The sequence below is a fragment of the Neomonachus schauinslandi genome, chromosome 3, assembly GCF_002201575.2.
Source record: "Neomonachus schauinslandi chromosome 3, ASM220157v2, whole genome shotgun sequence".
NCBI lineage: Eukaryota > Metazoa > Chordata > Mammalia > Carnivora > Phocidae > Neomonachus > Neomonachus schauinslandi.
The window spans coordinates 139,213,339-139,236,794 of NC_058405.1; the positions used below are offsets into that span (position 1 = coordinate 139,213,339).

Sequence of the window (23,456 nt, forward strand, 5' to 3'; positions counted from 1 at the left end):
TTGGTCGCGAGACGAACGCTGGGCCGGCGGATCTGAGCAGGGCCTGTTAGGTGTAACGAAGGCTTTTCTGTGGGATCCAATTAAATGCTGTTTCTGTACACCTGCCTTGTTAGTCGTAATTGCGTTTGTCTGGGATGCACCACCTTAGGTGGGGATCAGACAGCGACGGTAGATGTGTCGCCTAGGGGTTTGTTAGCCATTTACAGAAATGACTCCCTGTGCTTTCTCTGTGTTGTGGAAGATTGCACAGTGCTGTTCACACAAAGGGACGTTATTAAAAACTTTTTTTGGTTTTTGGGGTTTTCTTGATTACACGAGAGCCTTGGATACTGGCAAACAAATGAAAACAGCTGAATCCTGAATCTAATCAAATTGATTTATATTATTTGAGGCTTCAATTAGCCTATTCTGTCTTCCTCCTACCACCCCCTCTGTATATGTATGTATCGCGATTACTACCTACTATTATGTTTTAATGAGTATCTTACTGTAAGTTCACATAGCCACTTTTTCAAAACATATTAACATCCACATAACTATGGCAGTACAATATTTCAGCACTCAGATTTGTTTCTAAAATTTATTTTTTGCCCCGATATCTTAAAAACAAGCCCAAACGTGATATAGCTCTCTTTAAAGGTTGAGTAACTGAGGTAATAATGATGAAACAAAATAAATGCACTATTTCAAAGAGTTGTCTATGTGCCAGCTACAGAGTAAGAAACCCCTAAATCATAGTTTATATTTATATATGTGAGTATTATATAGTTATTTCTGCATTTATGTATGTAATATGGCTTTCATTTGTTATTTCATAAAAATCTGCGTGCAACTGCTTCTCTATATTCTGTGAATTTATATTTTATATTAATCACTTGGTTTTGTAGCATATAAGGAAAATGAATGAACTGTATACTCTAAGGATTCAAAATAGCACTTCACTGTTGTCACAATTGGCATGGTGAAGTTGTGAAGGAATTCCCTTTGGACAAGGTCCACTGTAGATGGGAGCCAGGGCTAATGTTAGTGCCTAAACTGCATTGTTCCCATAGGACTATAGGTTTCCTCAAAACTGACAAACTACTATCAACAGTAACCCTCATCAAGGACATTGGTAGTATTTTAAGCTCAGTAGTTTTCTGCATATGTTTTAGTGCTTATAGACTGCAATTCCAAATTGACTTGCTCTCAGGGTATCATTTAACACCGTTGATCTATAATTCATTACTTGAGCACACCAGGAGAGACAGTGTTGTGAATTGTACACTGGTAAGCTACTTGGTGAAACCATGCGTTGTATTTTTAGTGTGTTCAATTATATTTAAAATCAAGTAAGTCTTAGGTTTGTGCCTGGTTTTCTTTGAAAGTATGGATTGTTATCTGAGGGTTGCAATTGATGATGTCTTGATACCATATTAATATGTTTGCGGCTGCTACCAAGAGCTTTGTCAAGCAAGTTGGAGATGGAGGGAGATTAGTCCCTGTTCCAAGCCTCAGTGAGGCTGACAAATACCAACCTCTAAGTCTGGTGGTAAAAAAGAAGCGATGCTTTCTCTTTCCTAGATATAAATTTACCTCAACACCTTTTACACTGAAAGATATTCTTCTAGGAGACAGAGAAATTTCAGCTGGTAAGTTTAAATATCTGTTTGGGAGTGACGACTCATTCAGTTGTATTACTGACAATCTAAACATCGGTTGTATATACTAATATTTGTAATATTTGCACATTTATAAAAGCAACTTTTCTTATGATAGTAGTATTAATGTTAAGATTAATAATATCTAAATTTATGTAGTATCAAATCTCTTATTGGTTGAATAATTTTCCAACCTATTTTGTGAAATTTATTGTATAATTTTATTTCAAATACTTTATAGACTGTTCTAACTGAATCAACTTAGAATATGACAAAATAATATATTTTGTCATCTATAAAGTGGGGTATTACTTAGTCTTACCTACTTTACAGGGTCAAATGAGATGAAAGTAATTTACATTTATTTCTTATGATTCAGTTATTGTAGTTGGTAAACTGAAATGTATTTTACAGGCTAGATTAGAAAATGAATTGACATTTTGACAAATTATTTGTTGTAAACACTGATTTTCTTTCAACCACTCAGTGGATCTTACAGCTTACAGAGTTCTTTTGGTGGAACAAAGAACTTGAGTTCTCTTTTAAGTACTCTATCTTTTGGTTGTTGTTAAATTAATTGAGTTGCTATTTTATTTTTTTTAATTAAAAAAATTTTTTTTCGTTAATATTTTAATAGTATTATATGGTGACAGATGGTAGCTACATTTGTGGTAAGTATGGCATAACGCATAAATTTGTTGAATCACTATGCTGTATACCTGAAACTCATGTAACATTGTGTGTTAACTACACTCAAATAAAAAAATTAATTTTTTTAAAAAAAGTTCATTTTCTAGCAGGAGTGATATTTTACATGTTTTAAGATGTTTACATGTTTTGGGGCACCTGGGTGGCTTAGTTGGTTAAGCGTTGCCTTCGGCTCAGGTCATGATCCCAGGGTCCCTGGATAGAGCCCCATGTCAGGCTTCCTGCTCAACGGGGAGCCTGCTTCACCTTCTCCCTCTGCTGCCCCCCCTGCTTTTGCACGCACTCTCTCTCTCTCTGTCAAATAAATAAATAAAATCTTCAAAAAAAATGTTTACATGTTTTAACAATAAAGCCATAATTTATGTAAATATATTTATTGTTTTTTAATTTAAATGAGTTGCTATTTTAAATCTTGGCTTGAGATGTCACCTTTCTCAACATTTATGTAAGGGAGTCTTAAATACTAAATTAATGCATTACTATATATAATCTATGTTAGATGAAATCAAGACATTTAAAAATATTGATTTCCTTTCCATAAAGGTATTTCATCTTATCAGTTACTGAATTATGAAGATGAATCAGATGTTTCCTTCTATGGAAGACGAGGCAACCATATTGTGAATGATGTTGGGATTAACGTCACTGGATCAGATTCTGTTGCAGTTAAAGCTTCATTTGGTGTGGTGACCAAACATGAAGTGGAAGTATCAACGTTACTCAAGGAAATTACTACACGGTCAGTAGAATAATACTTAATATGCTTCAGTGTTTTCATTAAATATTTTAATTGTATAAACTTTGTTATAAAGAATGCTGAAAGCATTCAGGATAATTTATTTGTTTTATTTGTTGGAAAAACTACAAATTAGCAATACATCCAGACTTTAGATATGGGTAGATATCCAGAATCACTTGGTGTACACAGAATTTTTCATTTTTCCACAAAATTGCTTTGGTCCTGTACCCATTTGCTAAATTATTAGATTAAAAGAATACACTGGGGTGCCTGGGTGGCTCAGTCGGTTAAGCAGCCGACTCTTGATTTCAGCTCAGGTCATGATCTCAGGGTCCTGGAATTGAGCCCTGTGTCTGGCTCTGTGCTTGGTAGGGAGTCTGCTTGAGGATTCTCTCTCTCCCTCTCCCTCTGCCCCTCCCTCTGCTTGCACGCTCTCTCTAATAAAAATAAATAAGTCCTGGGGCGCCTGGGTGGCTCAGTCGTTAAGCGTCTGCCTTCGGCTCAGGTCATGATCCCAGGGTCCTGGGATCGAGTCCCACATCGGGCTCCCTGCTCGGCAGGAAGCCTGCTTCTCCCTCTCCCACTCCCCCTGCTTGTGTTCCTGCTCTCGCTATCTCTCTGTCAAATAAATAAAATCTTTAAAAATAAATAAATAAATAAATAAATAAATAAATAAGTCCTTAAAAAAAAAAAGGAATACACTAATCTGCTTGCAACAAATATACTAAGGGAATCTCTTCCGACAGACTCCTATAATAAGCATGTTTTAAGAAAAGTGAAAGGAGAGGCAGATTACTAGTAGCTATTGAGCATATTTTCTGATTTGTATTAGACCTGCCTTGATTTACTTTTAGTTAAGGTGGACCATGAATGAGTAACACATGACAGCAAGAAATGTACTCGATTGGGGCACCTGGGTGGCTCAGTCGTTAAGCGTCTGCCTTCGGCTCAGGTCATGATCCCAGGGTCCTGGGTCGAGCCCTCCATCGGTCTCCCTGCTCAGCTGGAAGCCTGCTTCTCCCTCTCCCTCTCCCCCCCGCTTATGTTCCCTCTCTCGCTGTGTCTCTCTCTGTCGTAAATAAATAAAATCTTAAAAAAAAAAAAAAAAGAAATGTACTCGATTATATGTAATTAGATGTGACAGATTCTTGTGACTATCTCTATTCTTTATTCTAGAAAAATTAATTTTGACCACAGCTTGATACGTCAGACAAGGAGCAGCAGAAAGGCAGTATTGTGTGTGGTCATGGAAAGCATTCGAACTACACGACAGTGCTCACTGTCTGTGCATGCTGGAATTCGCGGGGAAGCCATGCGGGTAAACCACACTCATTAGGTTTCTCTCTTTTTTTTTTTTTTCCAAGATTTTATTTATTTGACATTGAGAGACACAGCAAGAGAGGGAACACAAGCAGGGGGAGTGGGAGAGGGAGAAGCAGGCTTCCCCCTGAGCACAGAGCCCGATGTGGGGCTCGATACCAGGACCCTGGGCTCATGACCTGAGCTGAAGGCAGTCGCTCAACCAACTGAGCCACCCAGGCGCCCCTCATTAGGTTTCTCTTGCTAAAAATGTGCAATGGGAATTTTTTTAAAAAGTACTCAATTTCTAAAGAGATGTGTGTATTTTGTCAAATGTTGAGATTAAAGAGCTACAAGTGTATATAGGATTTTGCACAGTGATAGTTTTGTTTTAGAATTTTTAAAAAATCCAAGAAAACTTCGATTCTAAATGTGTATTATAATACAAACAAAACATTAATCCTTATGAAATAATGTATACTGGAGTCCCTCCTATGATTATTTAAATGATGTTTTAAGAATAAAAGTTGAGGAGCGCCTGGGTGTCTTAGTCCTTAAGCGTCTGCCTTAGGCTCTGGTCGTGATCCCAGGGTCCTGGGATTGAGCCCCGCATGGGGCTCCCTGCCCTGAGGGAAGCCTGCTTCTCCCTCTCCCACTCCCCCTGCTTGTGTTCCCTCTCTCGCGGTCTCTCTCTCTCTGTCAAATAAATAAATAAAATCTTTAAAAAAAAAAAGAATACAAGTTGAATGCTTATGTTGAATTCTTGATTTTCTTTTTAAGTGATGTATTTTATACTTGAATTTTTAAAAGTTGATTTTATATTATTTTAATTTTTCTAAAATTAAACAAACATGCTTCATTCAATGTTAAATACCTTAAAAAACACTCTTGGAAGTTATTTGTGTTTAGTTCTCAGCTTAGCATTATTTGTCTTTGTCATTCATATAGTAATGACACATAATAATGACTCGATTGGTCTTATTAAAATCAGTTGTTAGAAAGAGTTCAATGAAAAACTTCAGGAATCTTTGCAAATAAAAGTTCTGTTCAGTGGCTACATTTAGCTGTCCGGTGAGTTGTGTAACACTGGACCATTCTGGGGGCACAAACTGAAACACTTATTTAATTGTTGGAGATTTTTTTGGTAAAGAAGTTGATGGAAAGCTTTGGAAAGCTGCTGAAAACTCCAGGGGCTTTAGAACAATTGACAGAGTAGGCTGAAAACAACTGTAGCACTTAAATAGTTGGTTTGTGGTTGAAAGAAAAGGTGTCTATGTCAACATTACTGTTGCGGTTGCACTAATCATTGGCCCTAGTCCCAATGTTAGTGAGAAGGTGGTGGTGCGTGGTCGTCCCTAGATCGTGAGACCCCACTGGACCATTTGGACTTGGTTAAATTCAATGGGGTAATTGGTTTTTGTCTTAATAGTAAGATTGTATGAGATGTTTTGTTTCTCTAAAAAGCTATCCTTATGTGTTATCCTCCTTAATAATGTTATTTACTTATTTACTATAGTTTCATTTTACGGATGAACAGAATCCCAAGGGAAGGGACAAAGCTATTGTTTTTCCAGCACACACAACCATAGCTTTCAGCGTTTTTGAACTCTTCATTTACTTGGATGGTGCCTTTGGTAAGTGAATGATTTGCATGCAACACTGAAATGATTATACTTTTAAGGAGAATTTAATGAGAAACAAGCACATACATACTCTCTCTGTGTAATTGTGGAAGAATGATATTCACAGCACTGTCAATCTTATGCCTTCCCAGTAGCTGGGAAGGACCCTCTGGTCCTATTTACCCACTACCTCTTTTCTGCTTCTTGGTGAGAGCTGCAGACTCCCTACCACCCCACTTAGGATTATAGATAAGAGCTCAAGTGCAATCCACTGACAAAGTATTCCTTGACTTACATGGGGAGATAATAGATGATCTTCTAATAGGTCGTTTTTGATGATGGCAAATAGAGGAGTGGGTAGATATTTAAGATGCCTGTCGGTGTCAGGGCGTCCAAGCTAAGATAGCCAAAGACAAATTCTTTTCAGTTTTACCTCTCATAGGCCCAGCTTCCCCCCCCAACTCTCCCTAAAAAATAACTTTGACAATATAAACACTTACCGTAAAATTGTCTTTATATACCTTACAGAATACCTGTATACCTTATATAATACCTCAGTGCAGCTCACTTTAGACTTCGACATTTCACAGGTCTTTAAGATTAGGAGGCCAGCCACCTCAAAGGACTAGGCAAGGGAGACCCCTAGCCATGGTAATTTATAAACATTTTTAGACCTGTTTTTGTTTCTGTAGTTCTATGGGAGGAGAGAATAGGGAGTCCAGAAACATGACAAAACATGCTAATTACAGTCTATTTGGGACACTTCAGATGTAGGTTTTTACAATTATATTGATTGTTAGGAGGAGTATAAACTGATAGAACTGATATAGCTATCAAAATTTAAAATGTGCATATGCTTTGGGGAATTTATCCTACAGATATACTTACACATATGGGAAGTGATATGGGTATAAGGATATTCAGCTAGTGATAATGAAAGACTGGAAATAACCTTAAGATCTATTATCAGTAACTAGTTCAATAATGGTACATTCATAACTATGGAATACTGTGAAGCCATTAAGAAGAATGAGATATAGAGCCTGACATGGAGTAACGTCTAGGGGACATTTTAAAGAAATGTGCATAGTATATAACTATTTGAGCCTAAATAATTTTATGTGTATACATACATACATACATACATACATACACATATATATTCTTTTATGCTTGTAAAATATATGGAGTATTTCTGGAAGTATACTTAAGAAACTTAACAGTGGTCACTTCTGGGGTGGAAAACTGAGGCTGGGGTCCAGGGTAGACTGGAGACTTGTTACTGTATCCCCCTTTTGTAGTCTGGATTTTGTACCATGTGAATATTAGCTTTCCCAAAAACATATAAAATTTAACTTAAAAAATACAGTGAATGGCATGTACCAGGGTTCATCAGCCACAACTAAAACTAGCAATTAAATGAGTTGTTCAAGTTATAACATCTAAAAATTTTTTTTTATAGACCTTTGTGTCACTTCAGTGTCAAAAGGAGGATTTGAGAGGGAAGAAACCCCAACATTCGCGCTGCTCTACAGACTGAGGAATATTCTATTTGAGAGAAGTATGTCTGTTGAAGAGTATTCCAAATGTTTCTTTTCTTCTCGGGTTAATACTCGAATTTATCCAATCAGTACTCCTTGTCTGTTAAGGAGGAATTTAAATTTAAAAGCCAAATCATTTCATGACTGATGGTTTAGATTCACATACGTATAAAGGCGGGTTGGTTTTATATTTCTTATGCGACTTCTAACACATTTCTCTGTTTTTGTGCTTTCAGATAGAAGAGTGATGGATGCCATTTCTCGTTCACAGCTGTACTTAGATGATCTTTTTTCTGACTACTATGACAAACCTCTCAGCATGACTGATATTTCTCTCAAAGAAGGGACTCATATCCGAGTTAACTTGCTTAATCACAACATTCCAAAAGGACCTTGCATACTCTGTGGAATGGGGAACTTTAAAAGGGAGACGGTTTATGGGTGCTTTCAGTGCTCTGTCGATGGGCATAAGTATGTGAGACTTCATGCGGTTCCTTGTTTTGATGTTTGGCACAAGAGGATGAAATAAAATGGAAAGTGAATGTAGTGTTTTAGGTGCAACTGTGCCACACACCTTTCCAAAATCATCTAGGTATGCTTTGATGAATTGTGGCAAATTAAAGAGGGAGAAGAAAGAGAAATTTACCTGTCTGGGCATCATTTTCTTCATTTATAAACGTGGAGATGATAATAGAGTCTGCCCTATAAATTATCATAAAGATTAATATTACTTATGTGAAAAAAGGTTTAAATGCAAAATTCAAAATATAGATGTTCCTTCATGAAATCTTCCAGTTACTTTAGAACTATATTTGGGATTCGGCTATTGTTTTAGATAACTTTACATAGTGATTTTTCTAAATATCAATTTTATCTTTAATTGAATTTTAATATTTAAGAAAGACAGGAGGTTAAAAGTGGTGACTTTATGGTGCTTTAATCATTGCCCTAGGTCCGGTAAAATGAGAAAAATGTGTTAATAATTTAATATAATCCTAAATGTTTAATTGTGGTATCAGATGAAAAGCACACTGAGCTCAGTGTGGGGTTTTATGGACACAGTTCACAGGGTGACTGATAGCAGTATGCCATTGTGTGATGTACACATGCTCACTAGTTTTGTCTTTATAAAAACTAATTACTGTCATTTTAAAGTTAAGGCAGCTAGGACACCTTTATTCTTTCTCCTTTGAATATGTTTAAAATATTTAACATATTCAGGTCTGAGAGATCTTTTTCAGCTACTCTATAAGACATCTGAAATTTTTCATATACAAACAGCCTAAATTATTAATTTATTACATGCCCTTATTAAAATAATTGCAGAAGTAATGAAAATTCTAGAACTCAAAATGTAGTGACAGCAATCACTACTAGGTATATGCCTATGAAAGCATAAAGCAATCGTGTAACTACGAAATACCTGATTAGTTATGTAGAATGATTAAAATTTTATTTATTTAAATGTGATTAGAGTTTTAGAATCAATCTCCATTTTACATCATCTATAATTTTTAAAAACATAAGTTTAAAAGCACTTGGAAAACAATGGGACAGAAAGGATAGAATTATGAACAGAATGTATTATGGAATGATTTCATGTATATCTTCTTCCACTGTATTTGTGTTTTGAGAAGAATATATGAGTCAAATGCAAATATGAGTATACTGATTGCAAAATGCTCTAGTGACTTTTTTTTATATAGAAAATGGGGGCAGTTTCCAAACCAAAACATAATATGGAGTCACCAACTTCGTTCATTTCAACAGAGCAGGTTTTCCTGAGGGAAGTCAAGGAACGAGAATTGGCAATTGAGCAAGTGAGGAGTTACAAAATTAGGTACAGGCATGATGAAGCACTCTTAGGAGGAAAGAAAAGATAGCAAAGGTTTTGGTTTTATGAAGTGTCAAACTCTGTGCTATGCATATGTGATATCTGTTAATCTGGTGTTTTTTGCGTTACCCCTGAACTTTTAGATAATAGAATTTCTGGCAGTGTATCTAAAGAGGTTAAAAGATGAACACTGAACAATGGTTTGGAAAGAGCAAGTTTCAGAAAATGGAAAAAGCTTTGGTTTGAACTCACTTGTTTGGAGCAGAGCTATTTAATCTTGACCATACCTTTCTACATATGCAGTGGGCAAAACCTTACGTGGTCCAATAAATAACGTGCACTTTCTTTGACACCAGGGTGATCTTCTACAGCATCTCTTACCTCTTATTCTCAACAAGTTGGATGTCATGGTTTGACCATGACACAAAACTGTTATTGCAGTGTATATCCCCGTTTGTATCCTCATTTTTTTAAATTCTTATGTTAATCCCCATACATTACATCATTAGTTTTAGATGATGTATCCTCATTTGATATCCTCACGTGTAAAATAAATTCTACGCATTTTCAAAAATTTGATGGGGTAGCAGTATGTAATGCTCATTCATGATCAAGAACAAGAATATCGTAAAATGAAGTGACATAGGATAGAGGTACATAGAGAAAGGGAACTGGAAACTAAGAAATACCATGGCATTAACTTAAAACGATCAAGACAAAAAGTTAGGGATGGTAGATCTAAAGGCCTACAAGAAGGAAGAGGAGGTAGCATATTTATAATGATCTCTAAAGGAGTACAGACTCAGAGCAGTATGATTTCATTATGTCTGCTATGTAAGAGGCACAAAGTCTTTGGTCTGATCAATTACCTTTAAACATTCTCCATTGAAGGGGCACCTGGGTGGCTCAGTTGTTAAGTGTCTGCCTTCGGCTCAGGTCATGATCCCAGGGTCCTAGGATCGAGGCCTGCTTCTCCCTCTCCCTCTGCCCCTCCCCCAGCTTGTGCTCTCTTCCTCTCTCTCAAATAAATAAATAAAATCTTTAAAAAAAAAATAAACATTCTCCATTGGAATAATGACCAAAGGCCAGAGCTTGTACCAGAAAGTACAGAGACTGTGTTAAGGCTCTCTATGGGACAGAGCTATACAACTAGTATTTTCCTATATGCATACAAAAGGAAAATCTGTTTAGTCCTCTGATTTTTATATCCCTCTTTGTAATGCTATGAAATGTATAAACAAATGAAATGTTCATTCCTGGGTCCTAATGAATATTTTCAATATATGGGGCATTTTTACAATCAAACGTTAAAAATTGGATATTTAAATATTTATACATGTTGTTAAGGTTAGAGCTGGGAAGAACTTGTAAATTTTGACATAGGTGTCCTCCTATCTCCTGAAGGGGGAGAACTGACCACTGGGACATGGAGGTCTATTTCATGGTGCTGCAATTCGTGTTCACAGAATAAAGCAGTAGGAAACACAATTATACCTTTCCTGAATGTTAAATTTGCAAAATAACGCACATTTATTATGTCAAAATTACACGTATTGAGGGGATCAAAATATGTTCTCATGGGAAGAAAACAAAATACAAGTTCTAGAAAAGTGACTTTGTTTTATATATAAAGTACAGTAAGTAGTTAAGACAATTTAGAAATAAAAATATACTATAGTTCATCATGTTGATATACATTGTATTCCTTGGAAGAAATGAAGCCATCACCATCATGATCATTCTTCTTAAAAATATCTTCTAAAACTGCATTCTGATATGACTTGTCACGTGGCTTGTCATCTTTTTCAAATTCCCTTTTCAGGTAGTGATTTATCTAGAGGGCCAAAATAATGTCTTTAACAAAAAAGTACCACAGTAAATTTTCAGTAACTTTAAGGAAATGTTTACATAAGGAAACTCAACTCTAAGGCTACTTACAATAAGTGATATAAAATTTTTAAAAACTGTTTAAGGTTTTATTCCTTTAACCTTTGAAGCAATTTTTCTGAAAAGAAACATCTTCAAATTAGCTTCGCCTGAGGTTATAGATGGTTAGGGGTACATACTCAAAGATTAACATCTGAATTGAGTTTTGTTGAAACTGTTTTCCAATAATCTATACTGTCCACATTATGAAAGGAAAATCAGGAAAATCATTCTTAAAGATTTCTAATAGTGAATAAAACCCAAATTGGCATTTTTATAATCTCTAAAATTAATGCATATATTGTATTATCAATAAAATTCAACCATAGGTTTTGAAATAAAATTTAATTTTCCTAATTTTTCTATGCTTCTATAACTCTCCTTCAAATCTACATAACTATGGCAATCTCTATAATAATAAGAACAAATAAAGAACAGGTATTAAGTATTCTTTCTCTGTATAATATGACATTTCTACTAGCCACATGGGACTACTAAACATTTGACACATGGCTAGATCAAACAGAGATATGCTACTCTAAGGGTTAAACACACAACAAATTTTAAAGACAATAAAAAATAATCGATAATTTTTACATTGATTTCATGTTGAAAGGGAAATATTTTAGATATATTTAGTTAGACAAAACAGTATTTTTTTTTTTTAAGATTTTATTTATTTATTTGACAGAGAAAGACACAGCGAGAGAGGGAACACAAACGGGGAGTGGGAGAGGGAGAAGCAGACTCCCCGCCGAGCAGGGAGCCCGATGTGGGACTCGATCCCGGGACTCCAGGACCATGACCTGAGCCGAAGGCAGTCGCTTAACCAACTGAGCCACCCAGGCGCCCAACAAAACAGTATTAAAATTCATTTCACCTGTTTCTTTTTGCTTTTTTAAGATGTGGCTACTAAAATTTTTAAATTATATATGTGACTCAATTCTATTTCCAATGGAAAGTACTAATAGATATAATAACTAAAGAAAGCAATATGCAATAATCTGGAAATGCTGTTCAGCAAGTCTGGGTATTTTAAAGGCAAGAGTATTTTTGAAAGCTGAAGTTGAACTCTGACAGGTTTTTAGCAGTATGTATCCCAACTCAGTCCATCATGAGTAGACTTTATTTTAGAATGATCAGTGGATCTTAATGAAGGATAGATCAACTGTTCTCAAGTGAGACTTCAGTCCTATTGAGGGAGATACATTTTTTCTTCCAGTTGAGCCTTAGCAATCCTATGTAGGTGAAAAGAATTTTAAAGAACCTCAAATATTCCTCAGTTTCTAAGTAAATAGATTTTCATAACCAATATTACTGGCTCTCAGGACGTACTTTTCGAGTACACTGTAGTAGACAGGTACAAAAAGGCAGCGGGTAAGAACATAACCTTAATTTTGCTGGCAATGAGTTCCACACTATTTCTACTTCATAATTTAAGAAAAATACTGTGTTCCTCTTCTCTCTCACCTTATACTAAAGAAAAAATTGACTCAATCTTTCTGATGATGAAGGGAGGTAGTTTTAGTTCATGTTTCAAATCTAGGCTTTGTCATGTACTTGCTGTGTGATCTTGGACAAATAATTTAACCTCTCTGGACCTCAATTTTGTCATCTGTAAAAGGAGGGAAACAGTATCTCTTTGGTAGTATTGATGTGAGGATTAGAGTAATGTTTATAGATGTCAGTGAAAGACAGTTATTATCATTCACGCATGTGAAAGTCACGCTTACCATCTAGTGATAATGCAGCTGATACCTGAAAGACATCTGGACAGACTGTTGCTAAGCAGGTCACTGTTTTGGACTTTCTCTACCTTTATTTTCCAGAAAGAACTAAAGATCCCACAAGACCTACTGAAGAGTCTTCATACTGCAGAATGTGCCTCTTTGTGTTCATTTGGTAACGAATGGTCTATGTGCCCTGGCTGAGCTCTTGGGTGCTGTGTGAATTCATCTGCTGCTGTTTACTCTAAAACTCATGAGGAGTCAACGCAAAGTATGTACTGGCATGGGTTTGCTACCCCTCTGATTGTCCTTCTTCTTAAGGAACAGGGGATCTTTTCATTCACATATCCCTCTTCCACGGCTGAGCAACAAAGGAGCTTCAGGGGAAAGTCCTTACTAATATCCTGGAGGAGGAAGTAGAATCAGGGTGGGGGAAGGACTGGAGAGGGAGAGGAAAAAGAAACAGAGAAAGGGGGCTTACTTGTCTCTTGAAATCAATGACTCAGGTACCTTCTGTTCCTTAGGTGGTAGAGTCATGCATGTTAAACTGTCTCCAAATAAGAGGCGAGACAACTGGGTTATTCAATTTAAGCAAAAAGGGTATAGTCAGTGGGACTAAGTAAGGCACCAGCCTTCAACAGTACAAACATTAGCCCTGAAACATCTATGCTGGAAACTCCCCCGAAAGAGGCAGGGTAGGCCATGGTTAAGAGCAAAGTAGCAGGGGTGCCTGGCTAGTGCAGTCGGTTAAGCAGCCAACTCTTGGTTTTAGCCAAGGGTTGTGAGATCGAGCCCTGTGTCAGGCTCCTTGCTCAGCACAGAGTCTGCTTGAGTTCCTCTCTCCCTCTGCCCCTCCTCTCTCTAAAATAAATAAATAAATCTTAGAAAAAAAAAGAAAAGAAAGAAAGAGCAAAATAGCAGAGCCAGACTGCTGGGTTGCAGTCTGATTTTGCCACTTAGAGTGGTGTGACCTTACGCCAGTTACTTAGTCTGGGCATCATTTCCCCCTTCTATAACATAGAGATAATGACAAGTGTCTATCTCATAAACTGTCATAAAGATTAAGTGAGTTCACATACTAATGTGCTTATAGTAGTACTTGGTACTGAGAAAGTACAGAAGAAGATGACTATTACTGTTCTGACATCTTTATTAATCCCTCAATTCATATATAAGAAAAACTGGAGGGACGCCTGGGTGGCTCAGTCGGTTAAGCATCTGACTTGGGCTCAGGTTATGATCCCAGGGTCCTGGGATCGAGTGCTGCACCAGGCTCCCTGCTCAGCAAGGAGCCTGCTTCTCTCTCTCCCTCTGCCTGCTGCCCCCCCTGCTTGTGCTCGCTCTCTCTGACAAATAAGTGAATACAATCTTTTTTTTTTTTTTTAAAGATTGTATTTATTTATTTGACAGAGAGAGACACCGCGAGAGAGGGAACACAAGCAGAGGGAGTGGGAGAGGGAGAAGCAGGCTTTCCGACAAGCAGAGAGCCTGATGTGGGGCTTGATCCCAGGACTCCAGATCATGACCTGAGCTGAAGGCAGACGCTTAACGACTGAGCCACCCAGGCGCCCCTAAATGAATACAATCTTTAAAAAAAAAAAAAAAAAAGACTAACTGGAACGCAGAAGCTAGTTCGTGAACTCCTGGCTCCTGCTTACAACTTTCTAGTGCACACAATTCAAATTCTTGCTAGCTCTTTTCCTAATCTCATGTAATCCCCACAATGATCATCTCTCCCTGTAGAGATTAGCTTGGTATTTAATTTAATTAAATTAATTAATTTATTTGACAGAGAGAGACACAGCGAGAGAGGGAACACAAGCAGAGGGAATGGGAGAAGGAGAAGCAGACTCCCTGCTGAGCAGGGAGCCCGATGTGGGGCTCGATCCCAGGACCCTGGGATCATGGCTTGAGCTGAAGACAGACGCTTAACGACTGAGCCACCCAGGCGCCCCTAGCTTGGTATTTTAATGACCCTCTGGCAGGGAGAAAGGCAACTGAACAGGATGACTCATTACAAGTTTTATATTGAAAAAGCACATTTTCTTCTTAGAGCTTAGATTTTTTAGTAACCAGCTCTATAAAAGCAAAGTAATCAGCCCATGCTCAGCAGAACTAAAAAATAACAGATGTAACAGAGATGTATTTAAATTGTGATGAAAAAAATAGACTGTACACATGGGATTTGTTTGAATTACCTCTGTTTTAGAGAGTTGCCTGTCATTGTCCGTGTCTATCTGTTTAAATGTTTCAGTGCTTCGTGGTCCTTTGGTCACAGCATAAAGTTCAATCTCAAAAATCAATGTTGCATCAGGTGGAATCTTGCCTTCTGCTAAAGGTATAATTTTTAACAGTTTAACTTACATGAAGTTAATGTTCAAATATTTATTCATGAATAGCCATTATAGCATTATGATTATATTATTTCATATTTATAAAAACTGCTTACCAAACACTTTTAAGAAATTTTTTTCCATGTTTTTAAACCAAATCAGTTTTAAGGACCTCGTGGGTCATTATTTCCTGATTGAATTAAAATAAATACAACTCATGAAATTTTTATTAATATGCCCCATTATTATACAGAAGAGAGCTAGTGCAGAGAAGAAATGCAGGGGCAGAAAAATTTCAAAGTGTAAATCAGTAATCTTTTAAAAAATGATATTGTAGGGGCGCCTAGGTGGCTCAGTTGGTTAAGCAACTGCCTTCAGCTCGGGTTGTGATCCCGGAGTCCTGGGATCGCGTCCCACATCGGGCTCCCGGCTCAGCGGGGAGCCTGCTTCTCCTTCTGACCTTCTCCCCTCTCATGCTGTTTCTCTCTCTCTCTCTCTCAAATAAATAAAATCTTTAAAAAAAAAATGATATTGTATAGTTATTTGGAAGCATGAATAAAACATACGTTTCAATGTATTTCAAATCCTTTGTAGACATTAAAAAATAAGTGCAATGACAGAATAACAGTAACAATTTTATAAAATCTCTAATCACAATAAAAAGTTTTATTAAGTTGAACAGTCCTCTTGAATAAAGTTAACCCATTCACTCATCTGTGACATCATGTCACAGATGATCTTAGCAAGCTCTGGGCTATTTCAGATGACCATTTCATAAAAATAACCTGTAGAAATGATGGGCTAAGAGGCAGGGGTTAGTTTGTGTCACCAATATTGCCCAGAGTCTCCCAGAGTCTCGTCCATTATAGGCGCTCAAATATTTGTTGAACGAATGCCCCTATGGCTTATTTTTAAAATGGCTGCTTGTTCTCTAAAGGAAATAGTAATTTCTTTAATGAAAGTCGAGAATTCTTGCTAAAGTATTTATATAACCCAAAGAGAAAAGAGCTTGAAAGTTATAGCCAAAAGGAGAACTGGATCAGTCATCTCCAAAGCCAGGACATAGAAAAATCTACTCATGCATCCTATGACTAATGAAGTTCCAAGCTATGTAACCACCTATTACCTGACTTTAGAATAAAAAAAGGTAGAGATGAACTCAATGATCATTTTTACAAAATCCATTCTTATTCTGTCCAGTTACAATCTCCTTACAACAGGGAAATAACTAATGATAATAAAGACAACCTCAAAACACAAATTCAAATTTCTTAAGAAAAAATATTACACGTACATATGAAGTTTCTGAATAATTGCACTGTAAATACAGAAAATACTGCCAATTAGGTTTTGTCTTACAAAGAAATTAGAGCATAAAAAGGAGAAAAAGGTGAATTTGCTATAGAATTATTTGTATTTAGAGAAGCAGATCAAAGACGTAGGAGTTAATGTAAAGAATCTATACATACCACTGTACTGTTAATTAAAGCACTAAAAGTCACATGCATTTCAGGACATGCAGGGTGCTCTGTCATATGAAGAAAGGGTCCTGCACAGAGGAAAGCCTTCTTCAAGTACTGCCTAAAATAGTTAGAGCTCATGTTAGGTCTCAATAACAACTTATTTAAAAAAGCTTATTTGACAAGAAGTGGTTTGTTAAGCATTATGTATGGTCTCCACTGCAATTTTTACATAACTTAATCCTACCTATTGTAATGCTCCACCGCAATTTTTACGTAATCTAATCCCACCTATTATAATGCAGGTAAGCCAGCAATTAAGTATGTTCCAAAGAACATACTTTTGTTGGGCCACAGTTTCCTTATGTGTAAAACAAAAGTGCTGGTGGTGTTACTAATGAGATTCATCATTTTTAGGTTTATTGGGGACACCTCAAACTGAATACGAACTAACTTCTTCAAAGTTAAACTTGTACCTCTCTGCAGCAACGCTCTGGTTTATTAATAGCTTAGGCAGCCTGGGTAGTCATTCATAGCTAAGCATAAACTAGTTTACAAAAAGGATAACTAAGTGGTCATTTGCTATAGGGAAAGGGGGCCCGATAGAATGGATGAGCACATATTGATGAGAGATGTGGTTAAAATGAGATTAAAAAGTCTAAAAGGCAAACTTTGCCTGTATCATCTTGCCTGGAATTGGCCTCAACTTACGACAATATTTTTGGGCAAGTATTGCATTCAATTTAATTTATCTTCAATTTTTTTTCTCTCCCTCTCCCAGATTCCTCTACAACTAAAAATAGGATGTACAAATTATGGTTCCATGGAAGCTATTTGATGGGACCAAATGACTGGCCAAAAGCATTGAGAACGAAGCTGTAGTTACCTGGAACTGTCTCCTTGGGAGTTTTCAGTCTGATTGGGTCTGCCTTGTGCCACCAACCTCCCTGCAATCCAGTTTGGGGCAGGGATCCCCTGCTCTTGCTGGAAAGAACAGGTGAGGGGATTGCTACTATTAATGAATTAACAAAACAGCCTCAAAGAGAGTGTGCCATTCAACGAAATTTTGGGAGTAATGACAGTATCTCATCGTAGAAAACTAATCTTTAATGACTTCAATTATATACTAAATATTTCAAATAGGTGGAGTTAGCAAGGATTCTAAATATTATGAGGAGGGAATGATTCTTTCTAGTCTTCACACAGCAACAGCGAGCAAAGACCTAATTGAGAATGCAAAGTAAAAACCATCCCTCTGCCAGGCTGACCATTTTCCCCCTTTTAAAAACTTTCCCTCTTTATTCAGCTCCATTTTTAATTTTGGCAATTGAAAAAATTTTTAATTTTGGAAAAATTGATACATGCACATGGCAAAAAATTTAAACAGTACAAAATATTGGAGAGTAAGAAGAAATCTCCTTACTCTTGACCCTCAGGTTTCCTTCTCAGGAACACTTAATGTCATCAGGTGACTGTATATCCTTTCACATATAATCTGTGTAGATTCATGATGCATATGTGAAATTCTCCCCCTCACATGTAAGATCTTTGAGGATAGGAAATGGTTTCTTCTTTGTACATTGGCTTATGCTCAAGGCCTGGAACAGGGCCTGGCATTGATGCGTAATAAATACTCCTTGCATGAATACATTCTATCCCACTTTATTTTATTTTTATTTTTTTAAAGATTTAATTTATTTATTTGAGAGAGAGAGAATGAGCATGGGTGGGGGAGGTGAGGAGGGGCAGAGGGAGAGGGAGAAGCAGACTCCCCGCTGAGCATGGAGCCCAATGCGGGTTTGATCCCAGGACCCTGGGATCATGACCTGAGCAGAAGGCAGACACTTAACCGACTGAGCCACCCAGGTGCCCCATCCCACTTTATTTTTAACAAATTAATACATATGGTTCTATAGCATTCTTTTTATTGGCTGCACCATAATCCATTGTATAGCTATACCATATTTAACTAATTCCCTATTGATGGATACTCAGGTAGTTTCCAGTTTTTTGCCACCAAATAAAAGTCCGTAATGAATGTTCTTTTATATATACCTGAATGTACATTCCTGTAACTAGAACTACTGGGTCAGAGGATATGTGCTTTTAAATCTTTTTTTTTTTTTTAAAGATTTTATTTATTTGACAGAGAGCGTCATATCGAGAGAGGGATCACAAGCAGGGGGAGTGGGAGAGGGAGAAGCAGGCTTCCTGCTGAGCAGGGAGCCCAACGTGGGGCTTGATCCCAGGACCCTGGGATCATGACTTGAGCTGAAGGCAGACGCTTAACGACTGAGCCACCCAGGCACCCCTGTGCTTTTAAATCTTGATAGAAATGGTTAGAAAGGTCAAGTGACTTACATTCCCAGCAATAATGCATGAGAATGCTGGTTTTCTATACCTGTGCTAACTTTTATGCCTTTGACAATCTGATGAGTGAAAATGGTGTCTCATTTTGTTTTGATTTCCCTTTATTTAATTATTAATGAAACTAAGTATTCCCATAGATTTAAAGGTCATTTGTATTTTTTTTGTTAGTGGGCTGCTTGCCTATTTCTAGGGCTAGGTCATTTTTATTATTGGTTAGTGAGTCTTCACAGTAGTTGCAAAAATTTTCCCCATTTATCTGCTTTACCTAGGTTCTCAGATCTTACAATAGGATTTTAAAAATAGGTAAGATATTGAAAGCAGCAGTTCATTTCTTCCATATTTCAAGGCTGCTCCTGAATTTGGGGATTAGTGACTGAGAGCTTTTTATTTTTATTTTTTTAAAAGATTTTATTTATTTATTTGAGAGAACGAGAATGAGAGAGAGAGAGACAGCACATGAGAGGGGGGAGGGTCAGAGGGAGAAGGAGACTCCTCATTGAGCAGGGAGCCTGATGCGGGACTCCATCCTGGGGACTCCAGGATCATGACCTGAGCCGAAGGCAGTCGCTTAACCAACTGAGCCACCCAGGCGCCCTGACAGCTTTTAATATTCAGATGCTCTTTTTACTACGTTCCAGTGCTGTCCTTTTACTCTAAGATCATATGTTTCAGTTTCCCGAGTTTCATGAATTTGACTTTTGTACTGCTTACCTCAGGTATATACTATAGACATTTATGTAATAATTAATAAAATAACATGTACTAAAACAAATAAAAATGACTAAGGTAGAGCTTATAGAATATACAGGATCTTTATGAGTACTGCCACTATATGAGGGAAAGAAATCTGGTCAGAGAGCTATCTTCCAACGATGTCTTATTTTCTTTATATGTAGAAAGTGGGGACCATGCTGGACTGGACTAGATACAGCTAGTTTATCGGGCCCTATGATTCTGTAACTATTTCCTTTGTGGTTTTTTATTTTATTTGGTTGTTTTTAGTGATTCAAAAATTTTTAATTGTGAGAAATACATGTAACATAAAATTTACCACTGTAACCATTCTAATTGTACAGTTCAATATATTCACATTGCTGTGCAACCAATCTCCAGAACTATTTCATCTTGGAGAGCTGAAACTCTATACCCATTAAACTACTTCTCCTATTCCACCCTCTCCCCAGCACTTTGGCAACCACTCTTCTTTGAATTTGACTATTCCCCATACCTCACACAAATGAAATCATACAGTGTTTTTTTGTGATTGGGCACTTAGTCAATGTACTCAAGGTTCATCTATGTTGTAGCATGTAGAATAATTTCCTTCCTTTTTAAGGCTGAATAATATTCTATTTTATGTGTATATGTGTTGTTTATCCACTTATCTGTCAATGGACACTGGGTTATTTCCTTTTCTTGGCTATTCATGAATGGTTCTGCTATTAACATGAGTATACAAATATTTGAGACCCTGCTTTCAATTCTTTTGGATATATACCCAAAGCTATGATTTATTTTTAAATATAACTTAGAGATACAATATTAAAACACCTTACCATAGCCTTCCTTTCCATATGCAAATGAAGGGGGTATAATCACTTTCCGCTTCTCTCCAGGGCACATATCCATCATCGCAATGTCTAGGCCTTTTATGACTTGCCCAACACCAAGAACAAACCATTTGGGGTGGCCTTCATTTTGTGTCCGGCTATAATAAAAAACAACACTTAGGTAAGCTGATTTTAAGAAAAATGAAATCGAACTTTAAAATAAACCTGGACAGGACACCTGGGTGGCTCAGTCAGTTAAGCTCTGCCTTCTGCTCAGGTCATGATTGCAGGGTCCTGGGATTAAGCCTTGCATCGGGCTCCTTGCTCAGCGGGGAGCCTGCTTCTCCCTCTGCCTGCAGCTCCCCCTGCTTGTGCTCTCTCTATCTCTCTCTATGACAAGTAAATAAATAAATAATCTTAAAAAAATACATCTGGACATGAGGTTATAATTTAAAATTGAAGTCTTCTTTCTTGTCCCCTATTAGTATTCATTCTGAACCCCTTAGCGGGATGTTTGGCTCAAACTTCTTTCATAATAGCCAGAAAGAAGTATGATTTGCCCAGAGCTAGTCATTAGGAGTCATGTCATTATCTTTTTTATTGCCATCTTGCAAAAACTATTCAATAGTTACCTTTTTAATGGGTCTCCGGCCTCAAACTAGCTGCATGGCTTGTCCAAATAACTCATTTAATCTTTCTGAGTTTGTTCTAAAAAATGATAGTGCAGGTTTAGCCTCAAAAAGTCATTTGAACAATAATTAGAATTTGTACCTTTTCTTATTAAATTTATTTATTTTCTTCCAAATCGAAAGAACTAACTTTCCCCAATCCTATCTTTATAGGGTAATAGCACCAATGAAGAAAAGCCATTCTTCCTCTGAGTAATAAACTTTCAATTAAATCAGAGCTGGCAGTGGTGAGGTGAGGGGGGAGATGAGAAAACACAGGGCCCAGAAGACACCAGTGAAAGTTATTGTCGTGGTTTTTGGATACGGTTGGAAAGTGGCCCTCAGTCTGTAAATATCATGCTTCTGAAGGCCAGATAAAATCTCTTAAACTACCCTACCTAATCCTCTGTAAAGAGACTCCAACAAATGGCCAAAAAAAATGCTGAGAACATCCTTACAGACAGTACCATGACTTACCCTTCTGTGGATCCCAAGGGTGGTGGCGGTGGTCGGGGTGCGTGTGTATGTAGTGTATTTCCGACAATCTCTTCAGCCAACATTTTTAATAATTTAAAAAGTAATAGTTCAATAGGGAACTACTGCGTATCAGTAGGAATGCCCCTCCCCACCCCCCAGGAATAAAAGGTTCAACTCTTACTGTTAAATAACAAGAACAAACCAATTAACCAACCACTAGCTTCTGGTTGGTAGAGGGAGCCTAGATTTCATGCATCAACCGGACACCGGGGCAATTCACAGCATTTCCTACCTGCAGTAGAATTTCGAACCGTCTTTAGCCAAGAAGCCGTCGTAATGGGCATTTAGCAGGTCTCCCTTCTTGCTTGTCTTAGAACAGTTTTCTGGACGGTGCAAAACTTCGATTTTCACTTCCTCTGTGCTCTCCTCTTCCTTTTGTCCCTGAGCAGTAAAAATGCCCCATACATAAAAGAAAACGATTAATCTTAAGAGAAACTGCATGATTCCTGAAGTTGGCCTCAGATGACACGGCGTTCCTTCACGCGTGTCAGTTGTGCCCAGACGCTGCGAAAGCAGCTGAGTTCCGACGCGTGGCAGGCATTGTTCCACGTCACAAAGGGCCGGGGGCGGGCCGACCTATGGCCCCGCCCCCTTCCGGCTGCGCGCTCGGCCACAGAATTTTGTTCTGTCCCTCTGGTACCCGGCGCTTTGGATGGCTGTCATCAGTCGTTAAGGCAGTACGGAACACTTGCACCGCTTCTCGTTAAATCCGCATATTTTACAGAAGGTTTCCTCAGGGTTCGCTGGTAATGATCGCGTTTCCTAAAATGAAACCGGCAAAAGAATTAAACGGCCTGGAGGTGGGATGTTGTAGTCAGAGAATGCGGCTGTCATTTCTGGGCGTAAAAGGTTTCTCCTCAGACCCCTAGGGCACTGGCGGGCATCGGGGGAAGCATTCTGCTTCTGGGGCGTCCTTGAAAGCACCTTCTCGGGGTGGAGGCATGCATTAAGAGGTTCCAGGCTAAGCCACGCACAATCTGACGGCCACCTCGTCGCGAGTAAACGGAGGTGTTGCCGCTCCTCGCCCCTTTAAAGGCGTTTCCCACCAGCCAACTCCAGCGATTTGGGACCTGCTGCTGGTTTGTGTTTCTATCCCCCAACCCCTCGGGGCCGCCCTCGATTTGAGGGCCCGTGGGAGTTGGGGGAAAACTTGACGGTGTTTCTTCTCTTACCAGCTCTGCGAGATTGGTAACCATCCGCTGTGCGCAGATGAGAAAATGAAGTTATTTGAGTGTTGGGCCTTTTGTTCCAATCTCACAGCTAATGCGCAGCAGGAATTTGACCAAGTTTGACACAAAACCAGCTTTTACCCCACCCAATATTTTAGTATGAAAAACTTTCAAACATACAGAAAAATTGAATTTTATTACCCCATCACCGCGGCCTTCTAGCCATCACTTGGATTCTATCATTAACATGTAACTATATTCGACTTATTACACAATCTCTCGACCCATTCACCAATTCACCTGATTTCCCAGTGAATACCCAAAGACTTTTTA

The 23,456-nt window shown here is 37.8% G+C and overlaps 2 protein-coding genes across 3 annotated transcripts; one reads left to right on the forward strand and one right to left on the reverse strand.

The window, feature by feature from the left end:
- The first annotated feature begins 1,420 nt into the window (after positions 1 to 1,420).
- PJVK (pejvakin) lies at positions 1,421 to 8,078 on the forward strand. The gene is made up of 6 exons (XM_021703246.1): positions 1,421 to 1,631; positions 2,892 to 3,087; positions 4,264 to 4,405; positions 5,903 to 6,020; positions 7,471 to 7,569; positions 7,786 to 8,078. The coding sequence occupies exons 1-6, from the start codon at positions 1,421 to 1,423 to the stop codon at positions 8,076 to 8,078; spliced, it is 1,059 nt and encodes a 352-aa protein (XP_021558921.1).
- A 2,803-nt stretch (positions 8,079 to 10,881) lies between these two features.
- On the reverse strand, positions 10,882 to 22,514 carry FKBP7 (FKBP prolyl isomerase 7). Of its 2 annotated transcripts, none has more exons than XM_021703101.1 (4): positions 22,187 to 22,514; positions 20,756 to 20,907; positions 15,235 to 15,365; positions 10,882 to 11,217 (listed from the first exon to the last, which is right to left on the reverse strand). In XM_021703101.1, exons 1-4 carry the CDS (start codon positions 22,393 to 22,395, stop codon positions 11,056 to 11,058), a joined length of 654 nt encoding a protein of 217 aa, XP_021558776.1. In that variant the 5' UTR covers positions 22,396 to 22,514; the 3' UTR covers positions 10,882 to 11,055. The 2 variants fall into 2 exon arrangements, with proteins under 2 accessions (XP_021558776.1, XP_021558774.1); XM_021703099.1 differs by having other exon boundaries at positions 15,235 to 15,368.
- Between the last annotated feature and the right edge of the window lie 942 nt (positions 22,515 to 23,456).

Coding starts and splice junctions, on each gene's coding strand:
- PJVK (XM_021703246.1), top strand. CDS start 1,421: ATGTTTGCGGCTGCTACCAAGAGCTTTGTCAAGCAAGTTGGAGATGGA. Junction 1,632..2,891: donor AGACAGAGAAATTTCAGCTG/GTAAGTTTAAAT, acceptor CTTTCCATAAAG/GTATTTCATCTTATCAGTTA. Junction 7,570..7,785: donor GAATATTCTATTTGAGAGAA/GTATGTCTGTTG, acceptor TTGTGCTTTCAG/ATAGAAGAGTGATGGATGCC.
- FKBP7 (XM_021703099.1), bottom strand. CDS start 22,395: ATGCAGTTTCTCTTAAGATTAATCGTTTTCTTTTATGTATGGGGCATT. Junction 15,369..20,755: donor ATATGGAAAGGAAGGCTATG/GTAAGGTGTTTT, acceptor TTATACCTTTAG/CAGAAGGCAAGATTCCACCT. Junction 11,218..15,234: donor GGCAACTCTCTAAAACAGAG/GTAATTCAAACA, acceptor TTGGCCCTCTAG/ATAAATCACTACCTGAAAAG.